The sequence below is a fragment of the Lottia gigantea genome (assembly GCF_000327385.1).
Source record: "Lottia gigantea unplaced genomic scaffold LOTGIsca_6, whole genome shotgun sequence".
In the NCBI taxonomy this organism is placed as follows: Eukaryota; Metazoa; Mollusca; class Gastropoda; family Lottiidae; genus Lottia; species Lottia gigantea.
This window is the reverse complement of record NW_008710049.1, coordinates 36234-47072: the sequence shown is the minus strand read 5'-3', so window position 1 is coordinate 47072 and position 10839 is coordinate 36234. Positions and strand designations below refer to the sequence as shown.

The window sequence follows — 10839 nt, the reverse complement described above, 5'->3', positions numbered from 1 at the left end:
TAAATGGAACAATGTTGAAAATAAAGATTTGGGTTATACAGTCAAGTAACCTAATTTCGTGGAAACCTATTATTCGTGGATTTCCGGAAACGATTAAAAATTTACATGAGCGACCTTCGCATTAGTTTGTTTTGATAAACATGGGTTTTATGTACAATATCAGCTAGTAAAATGAATTCAGTACTTTCAAGCAAGGTAAAATGTATTAATGTATACTTTGACAAATACAAAATGGCGGATTTCAGTTATTACCAAACGTCTCAATTTTTTATGTAACACAAAGTGGACCATATTCTTATGTAGTTTCAGTGACTTTAAGCAATAAATAACGCTACGTATCTTATTTTGTCAGTCACTATTTTTTTTTAAGATCATGGTTCTTTGAAGGAATTGTCACTAGTTATAATGAATTGATATTGAAGATAAATACTAAGAGAAGTTAATTATACCACCCGGTATCCATACATGTTTTTCTCGACTTATTTATAGATCAAACATTGTACACGAAAATAGGTGCATTCTGCCGCCGTTGCCGAGTAGGTTACTCATGAAATATGGGTCAAAGTGAAGGATTCATAAAGAAAATCGAAATAAACCAATTTTAATTATTTTGTAGAATATCTGAGGAAACATCTAAGACATAAAAAACCATTTTTCGTTTTTTAACTTTGACGAAATTCGGTGTTGAATCCTTATATCCACGAAAATAGGTTACACCACTGTACATCTTTTCAAAGCAAATGACCGACATTTTAGGCCCAGACTTCGCGAATCTTTATTCAAGACTTGGTGTTCCCCGTCTTAATTATGGGTTTCCTCCGCTGGTGTAAGACTCCCGTTGTCAGAATGTAATAAAATAATGCCAATAAAATATCATTTTGATATCGATGACAATGTTGATATTGATAATAAATAAATTAATGATCAAATCAAAGCAATCAATTGTAAAAAAATTGTCCTGAATATGCTTATGCTCCTCTCTTACTTATTAGGTTTCAATATACTTTTTGATAATTATTTAATTTTCCTTATATTAACAAAGACTGTTTCAAAACCTCCAGTCAAACCTCATTTCCCCAAAACATTGTGGCATTGAAGCATTGTTCTTTTCTGCCATCTCTTGTCTTAATAATATTTCAAAGAAAATATCTTTTTGTTATTCTTGACACCTGACCATCTTAATTAATGCTTTCAGTTGCAATTTGGGGAAATAATAAAACCGGAACTAATTATGAAATAGATGTATGACAGGTATTCATTCATTCATTACAGGTCGAGAAAAATTAATTTAATCTCCTTGAAACAGAAATTGAAGGCATGATAATCCCAACTTTATATTCTTCTATTATTAGATATCTGGATTATCCCAATAGCAAATGACACTTCGAGAACAATCAATATTCGTAGTTTGTTACATGTATTTAAACACTCAACTAATTAAATGACAACTTTTCCAAACTGTAAAACGAACATACGGCTTAATTGTAAAATAAAAAGGAGTTCGTTACATCTATTATCTTTTAAAGCTAATTATATAATCGAAGAACCTCAGCCCTAGGCTATCAGATACAAACCTAACCACCGTAAATATTAGGCATGCTCGAACACAAATATTCCTATACATTTTCACTCGAATCCCGTTTCCCACTTTTATATATTCTTGCTGAAATTATTAATTTATAAATTGATTGTTAAAATATTATCATTGTTAACATAGTGCTCAATACAATTGTAAATATGAAATAAACGGAATCATAAGAATCGAAATATTGAGTGAGTTTTTTTTTCTCTTGACTTTGAAAACGCTTTCAATTTTTAGCTCGTAAACACTAAAAGGCACGATTCTTGACGGATTTTGACAAAACTTAATATTTGTATTCAATATGAAAGCAACCAGTGGTCACATATTATCTTGTCTGGCAAGCTATCATTATGGTGGTTGTGAATATATATTTCTCTGTCTTGTTTTCGGAAGCATTACTAACCTAAGTAAAGAATATGAATGATTTTGTTTTATGTACATAGAAACCCTCTCTGTAGTCGGGAAAACTTAAGATATAACCTTTGAAACGTGGGTTCATGAATAAACACGGCACGCATCTTTTTGTTGCAACAGCGATTGGGATAATTAAAACATTCTTTTAATATCTCATTTTATTAAAACTTCCATGCCCCCGACAAAAGAATTACTTCCACCGGAAGTCACTCGTATTATTAACTAATATCAACTAACAAAGGAGTAAATGATTCATTAATAAATTGCTCAATCGCCATGTAATTACATGACCTCTGGACTCTATGCAATACACATGGAATAATACGAGTGGAAAATTTCACAAATAAAACTCAATCAGCGTGTAGATAAAATATAATATACCGCCTTTCACTTACAGACGGAAACAACTTTTTATACCCCTGTCCGTCCTGTCCACAATTGCTCGTAAACCCTGTGGAAGGCACAATTCTTGACGGATTTTGAAGAAAATTTATGTATGTGTTTTTAATCACACAAGGAAAAACCCTATCGATATTCAGAAACATCGAAAAATATGTGAGTAATTGCCCTTGTTCATGAAAACCTGTTTTCAGCTTGTTAACACTTTAGAAGGTACAATTCTTATCGGATTTTGACGAAACATGATGTGAGAGTTTCTAGTCAACCAAGGATGAACCGTATTGAAAATCGAAAAATATTACGTAAGAGTTATTGCCTTGTTCTTGAAAACGCGTTCAATTATTAGCTTGTAAACACTCCAGAAGGCACGGCACAATTCTTGACGGGTTTTGACGAAACTTGGCATGAGTGTTTGTAATCGCCCAAAGATAAACCCTATCGAAAATACAAACTATTCAATATGCGTTATTGCCCTTTTTCTTGGAAACTCGTTCAATTTTAGCTTGTAAGGTCATTGATTCATCTAAATATCGTTCGATTGCTGTGACATCGGACTCAATGTTAGATGTACACTTTCTGATAAAGGTATGAATATCTGAATGATTTACAAAATGTCGATAAAGGTTAATATCATGATTATAGAATGGGGAATTACTTTACTAGGTTTCTCAACATATTACAAGTTGTAGGAAATAGTTTTAGGTTTAATCCCTTTTTCTAAATTAAGCAATGAGTATAATTTCTGAGAAAGATCCAATTTGAACATAGTTTTAATAACAATAAATTCACAATCTATTTTGAACCACAAAACACTTACCAGATTCAGTATGAATAGCAATTCATTTCATATTGAACAATAATAAAAGATTCTTTTTTAATAAAGAATCGATTTACAAACCATAATGAACGAAAAAATAAAATACGTTTCAATAATAAACCAATTCACAAATTTTAATACCCGATCATTGAATTTAAATAACGAATCAATTTGTTGAAATGCATAAATATCCTTTTGAGTTTTTAATTGTGTTAGTAACCAACACAAAAGGCCTAGAGCCTTAAAAAGGATTCAGATAAAATTGAACTTAGGTTTGAAATTTATTAGTCGAGTATTTTCTATAGAACTGAAATTTATCTCTAGACCTACAGTTTTATACTCAGTTCCTAACACATTAAAAATCTTATAGTAGGGCAATTCTTTCCATGACAGTTAAAGTATGGATTCAAGTTCAATCGGTTTCAAGTAATATTCTGTGGTCTATTACGCATTAAACTACGTTAAAGATGTGACGTATTCCCCAACTATTAGCACATGCCTATGTTGGCAAACGCGAAATCATCGGATAGTCTGAAAGCTTGAATAGGCGAATCTCTCGGAACACCTCAAAATCGCCCTTCTCGCTTTTAATGCATGGGTTCATTCCAATAATCCATAAACAATAATTTTCTTTAATATAAACAACATAAAAATCAACAATACTTTATCAAATTAAATCTGACACATATCAAATTTACTTTCAAATTTTAAAACGTGTGTATGACGACTTTCTATATTTACGTAAGGTTTGTTTGTTTTCTAAATGCATTTTCCTTGCATTGATTAATATTTATAATGGATATGGATTTATATAACCTGCATGAATAAATTTTATTTTTTTGTATTATTACTCATATCTAGTTTCCCAAACTGTTTATAATATTTGTTTTTGTATTGATGTTAGGTTGAGATGTAATAGATTATGTAACCACCAGTTATTTCTTCAATTGAATCATTAGGTAGCTAAGGGCAACGGGTTACACGGATTAATTGGCTGGGATTATATCAAATGCACAGTAATTAGTGGATACCCAATATGTTATGTTGTTCATAGAAACAAACATTTGAAAAAACTATATCAGTGTTAAAAGTGATAAAGGTCTTAAAAAAGAGAGAAGTTTGGATATATCAATATTTATAACTTGTGAAAATGGCATTTGGGTCGTCGTCTGGAATTCGTTTTTTCAATTATTTCGCTTTGCCATCACGTAAGTTTCTGTATAATACTTTAAAGCATTAGATTATATTAGACATAACATACATCCTAATTCTCGATTCTAATTTTCTACTAAATTAAGAAACGATATTAACTCCATAACTATGTAAATATTGCATGACATTGCGTGCATTCGGCATAACATAATAAAAGTTGATATTAAACATGTCACTATCACAGAAGTTTTGTCATTAATATAATTTATATTTGGAAGAAATGTTCTGTATTTTTTAATACTTCAATGTTCAAAATACATATCGGTTGATATTGCCATATTATATATACATACTTGACCCAATCAAGCCACACTGACTGCGAATTAGAAAGGATTAGGTTATATTATTGGTGATCGCTTGGAATGACTTTCATCTTGATTTACCTAACCGATTAGTATTATCTTGGTTGTTAAACTTACATATAATTAGTTGATCTTATGCACCAAAATGAGGTAAAGTCTTATCTTTAATATATTTAAAAATTAGCTAATTTAATGCTAAACTTAAATTACTATTCTCGACCAACTTTAACTTTTAATTATTTTTGTAATCAGAAGAAATTCCCTTTGTGGCTCTTTAGTGTTTCAAAATGATAGACAATTTACATGGATATGATTTAAACAGTTTTTTTTATTTCTGTTATACATATAATCTTTATAGGATATAAATAGGGTTTCGGAAATTTTAGATGGATATGGTGACCTTACTCTATTAAAAGACATTTCATAGCACACTTTAAATGCTTTTATTTCTGGAGAAGAAATTTTAATCGGGGCAACTGCATGGCACATCTATTTTGCAAAATTAACAAGTGGTAACCTAAAATCGGATGAAAACTGTAGTCTCTATTGTATTCACAAACAAATTTTGACGTGTTTTTCCTAAGTGAGGGGCAATAACTTAAAAAACTGTTCATCAAAAAATCGTCAAATTCGAACTTTTCACAAGCAAATTTTATCGGGCAATAACTCAAAAGCCATTCATCGAAAAATCATCAAGATCTCATGAATATAAATGATCACACCAAATGTCATTAAAATCAGATAAAAACTGTAGCCTTTATTGTGTTCACAAGCCAATTGTGACGGATGGACGGACAGGGGCGACGACAATATACGACCACATTCTAAGTGGGCGTATAAAAATAAGAAATTCATATCACATTAATTCTTGCATTTATTTCTTCCATCTCTGAGAGAAAGAAATATAAAGAAATCTACTATCTAACTCTTGCAATAGTTTTAAGACTATTAAGTTCTAAAAGTTGAGTTTCAAATTAGACAAATCCACACTAAATACGACAGTGACAAAAATTTCAAATATTAAATCTGACCAGGCTTTTATTTTGTCATATATTGATTTGTTATGTGGTTCGAATGAAAAATAAGGTTTCAATTACTTGACAGATATATATTTAGTTAATTGTTAGTTGGTGCATACAATAAATAGAATTATCATTAATTGCATTTAACTAAATATATGTATAGTTTAAAATAAATCTATTCTTCTTTATTTAATTTTATTTGGTGCATACGGGATCATTATTTCCAACTCTCATAATATTATTATGGATTATATCATGTCAAAAGTACAAAAAATGACTTGCATAATATAGATCAATATTTTTAATTTAGTCTGTAATAAGTCAAAGTGTTACACCCAAACTTGTTTAAATTTTTATGAAAGTAAACACGGCGTATCATATTGATTATTCCTTATAAAAATTAATTAAAGATCAACATTCATTTCTGATATTTTTTATTCGTTTTTATTACTTGACAAGTTTTAATAATTTCTTGAATTTCAAATCGAGTTAACCAGAGTCCTTATCTTATTTCGAATAAACTCAATTTCACTCTGTTACTGGGTTTGCCATTCCATTTCCGCAGTCAACATCGCTTATATTATATACATTTTGTATTTTCAGATGTGGTTCGATTCATGGCAAGAGTAGTAATAATGGGTAGCTGTCTATTATTCATCAGCCTGCTTATTAGTTCCAAATCAAGTAAAATACCACAATACCAAAAACCACCAACACCATTACCTATGAGAAAGAAAGCTTCTCGATCATTAACCGCGACACTATTACAAAGGCCATCACCATCCACAACGACGATTCCAAAACAGAAAACTGGTTATTATTTATGTCCAAAACTAACTGGTGGGTTGGGTAATTCGATGTTTGTGTATGCTTCTGTTTATGGTATAGCCAGATCTACTGGTCGTCAATTATTCATGGAACATAACAACATGGACGCAGTGTTTGGACATCTAAACGGAACTGTGAATAAAGAACTATGCAACCGCAAACGTCTCAAAGAATTGAAGTCTAAAACACACTGCTCTTATGATCCAGACATGCTTCAAATGCCAGATCAACATAACTACTTGGTGGGAGAATATCTCCAGTCATTTAAATATTTTGAAAAATACCAAAACGAAATTCGCCAACAGTTTACCATCAAACAAGAGTTGAAGAATAAAGCTTGTGAATGCCTTCAAGACATTGCTAAGAATTATACCAGTTCATTAAATAAGACTCTGTCAACATCATCAGTGACTTTTATTAGTGTACATGTCAGGCGAGGTGACATGCTGGAGCAAAGTCATTTTAGGAAATATGGATACCAAATTCCGAAAGAAGACTATGTCATTAAAGCAATGGCTTATATGAAAACTCTTTATTCAAATATTGCGTTTGTGTTTGCCTCCAATGATATGAAGTGGGTGAAATCCAAATTTCACGGGAAAGATATATTCTTCCCCAAGCTTTCAGATGCACACAGTCAATTTGCAATATTAAGCTCATGTAACCACAGCATTACGTCTATTGGCACTTACGGTTGGTGGTCAGCTTATCTAGCAGGGGGAACAACTCTATATTATAAATATCCAGCGAGAGAAGGTTCAGATCTTCGAAAACAATTTAGCTCTGATTATAAAGATTTCTTTTTACGGAATTGGATTGGATTGAGCTAAACATTGTTTATTTCAGTGTATACTGCTTATTTCAGTGTATTAGGATTTTTACTTTATCATTGTTTTTTTTTCATCATTCAATGAAATAAAATCTTTGAAAGAATCCAATTTTTATCAGTATGAATTTTGTAGAAGCGTGCAATACAGACTACATCTTAAGGTGAAAAGAGATAAGATATGGTGACCGGTGCGGTGTTTGCTGCAGTATTTCCGATACATTTGAAAATAGACGAAGCAAATTTACGGGGACACGATTGACCTGCTCTATTTTCTACTCTATCAACAATTCTGCAACGGTCACCATACCTCGTCTTCCGACCTTAACACTGTCAGTTATTTACAAACAAATACCGAGCTATTATAAGATGTAAAGGTGAGAGTTGAAATCTCTCTTACTATTTTGTTTTGTATATAATACAATGTTTTGTACAGTAATTTTTTATTTGTTATAAATTATTTATTTCTTCTCATAGAACAATGAACATGTCTGCAAATTTTCAGAAATAAAAGTATTTTGTTTTAAGATATCGAGTCAAGCAAAAACGCTAGATCTTTTATATTGGAACATCATGCATTATGTGAAATGCGTTGAGTGTTTGTGTAACCAAACTAAGAATCTAAGTGAACACGTGTCACGTAGATCAATGGAAATAGGCAATACTAATATCATAATGTCCCTATAAATGTGAAGCATCAAACTCAAAATGAAAACAACCCGAAAATAATTATTGTAGCCTAGAGAGTGAACAGGAATTGGAACCCGCCCGATCCAACCACCCCGCAAGAGCCAAAGTTGAAAATTGTCTGACCATTACAAACAAAATTAGGCATCAGCTTTACCTTAAAATGAACAAAGAAACCAAATCAATCCACTATGAAATGCAATCAATCCATCAATAATTTGTGTCTGTATAGCAAGCACGACAAGGCGCCCGTCCAGTCACTTATCACTTATACGCTCAGTCAAAAGAGGGAAATTGTCCGATCATAAAGGGAAATTGTCCGATCATTATGAAAGCCATCCTTTTCTATCTTTGAACGGACAAACCAAAATATTATGTTGCTGGCTGCCATGTTAATGTCATCATTTGAGGAAGTTATACACTTGATAAAGAACGATTTCATAATATATTATTATCATGATATAATATTTGTGATCAGTTCCCTTGACTATTATTGAAATGAAATTAATATATTTTTATCAGTTACATCCATTGATATCTTTTAATTGATAAGTCAAGTCCCTATTTGTACTATGGTGTATGTTGTGAATGTATAGACAGACAGGGTAATAGGATATGATTACTTCTCCTTAGACTCCTGACACGTCTTTTCGTTATGAAATATTTAACCCACTTAAGATTGAAATACCTCCTCATTTGAAAAGTTCGTTAGCTGCTACCAATGTTTGGATGTCGAATTTTGTGAGCTGTTCGGATCGCGAGTACTTGTTTTATTTATTGCACATGAATGGAGATAAGCACAACAGTTTATTCTACCATAACTACTATAAATACAAATCTAATAGAAATTCATCGTCTGTATATATGCAAAATTGCAAAGAACGTAAATAGTCAAGCCATGATTCATCCTGTAAAACTTTTTATAAATTTTATAAAAAGAATGAGAGATCAAACGAGACCAAATCTAGTTGACACTGCGCAATTATAGCTATTTCCATATGCGGTTGGTAAACCAAAAACGTTTTCATCAAATTCTATGTATATTAAATGAAAATATTTCAAATTTGAAATTAAATGATTTGGTCAATAAAGATGGGCTACCGTATGCAAAAGATTTTAGCTAAAGAATACAAAGATCACCATTCATTGTGTAATCATGCAATTTTGGTCATTACGACAAGCAACGCTATGCCATTCAAATTTAAGCAGCATGCGACCATTTGAGCCATTGAGGTCTTCAGTTGATTGTCGTGCATTAAGCATTTCTTGTTTTACCAACCACATGTTGTAGTGGACGTTTCTTCAGTATGTTTAATTAGAGTACCAAGTAAGTTTTGTTCGCACCATTATGGCAGTATATAGGGAACCTAATGATGAGATATGGAGTCACAATTGAACTGAATGAAGATACCATCATACTCCATAATTGTAATCAACCCCCAATAATACATGCGATTATATTAATTATAACATATTATATTTATTGCAAAAAAAAACAAGGACAGAAACCAAATATTATTAATATGACAAATTATATTAAAAGTCAAGTAAACACAGAAGTATATTTTAAAAAACATAACAAGAAAAACGACGCGATAGATTGGGAAAATTTTAAAATATTCTTACCCTAATCTTATTACAAAATACTTTGAGGCTTTTGACACTTAAAAATAAGGAAACCCATCTTGAACATAAAAATAAACTTTTTTCAAGATAGCCGGACATCATTTATGACACATTTACACGAATAATGACACAAAATATATGAGTAATTCATATGCTGTAAATTTCAAACTGAAGGCCGAAACCCCAGATGTTCATCACTTCAAACAGAAGAGAAAGACTTCAAATCCCCATCATTTCACATGGAAGAACAAAACCTCAAATGTAGAACAAAACCATACTGAAGAACAGGATTTCAAATCTTCATCGCCTCATACTGAAGAATAGGATCTCAAATCTTCATCACTTCATACTGAAGAACAGGATCTCAAATCTTCATCTCTTCATATTGAAGAATAGGATCTCAAATCTTCACCACTTCATACTGAAGAACAGAATCTCAAATCTTCATCACTTCATTCTGAAGAACAGGATCTCAAATCTTCATCTCTTTATACTGAAGAACAGTATCTCAAATCTTCATCACTTCATACTGAAGAACAGGATCTCAAATCTTCATCTCTCCATACTGAAGAACAGGATCTCAAATCTTCATCTCTTCATATTGAAGAACAGGATCTCAAATCTTCATCTCTTCATATTGAAGAATAGGATCTCAAATCTTCATCTCTTCATATTGAAGAATAGGATCTCAAATCTTCATAACCTGTTGAAAAAGTTAAAAATCATTACTTATATTATTGTTCGATGTAATTAAAACGCGATACATACTAGTACATACCCTTAATATTAAATAAATGTCAAGAAAAATCACAATTTTCATCGTGAACCAACCAACAGAAGATCATATTAAAAATCACTGTTAAACATACGCTATTTACTGTGGTCTGATTATCTTACAATTAAATGTGATGATGTCCCTTCAAAGCAGACGTGAAATACATTAAAATTATTAACCTCATTGCACTACTGTGAATCAGGCGATCAATGTCTAATGGATCTGGAATCTAAATAGGTCAATAAAGGCGAGTAACACCATGAAGTTTGCTATTAGAGAAACTGTTATCAGGATAGACTTTTTTAAGATATTCCCAACCAATGTATGTTGGGGGGGGTGGGGGGGGGGG

At 31.6% G+C, this 10839-nt stretch overlaps 1 protein-coding gene across 1 annotated transcript; it reads left to right on the top strand.

The window, feature by feature from the left end:
- The first annotated feature begins 4289 nt into the window (after positions 1-4289).
- LOTGIDRAFT_229229 (hypothetical protein) lies at positions 4290-7927 on the top strand. Its single transcript, XM_009063727.1, has 2 exons — positions 4290-4420; positions 6352-7927. Exons 1-2 carry the CDS (start codon positions 4363-4365, stop codon positions 7404-7406), a joined length of 1113 nt encoding a protein of 370 aa, XP_009061975.1. The 5' UTR covers positions 4290-4362; the 3' UTR covers positions 7407-7927.
- The last annotated feature ends 2912 nt before the right edge of the window (positions 7928-10839 follow it).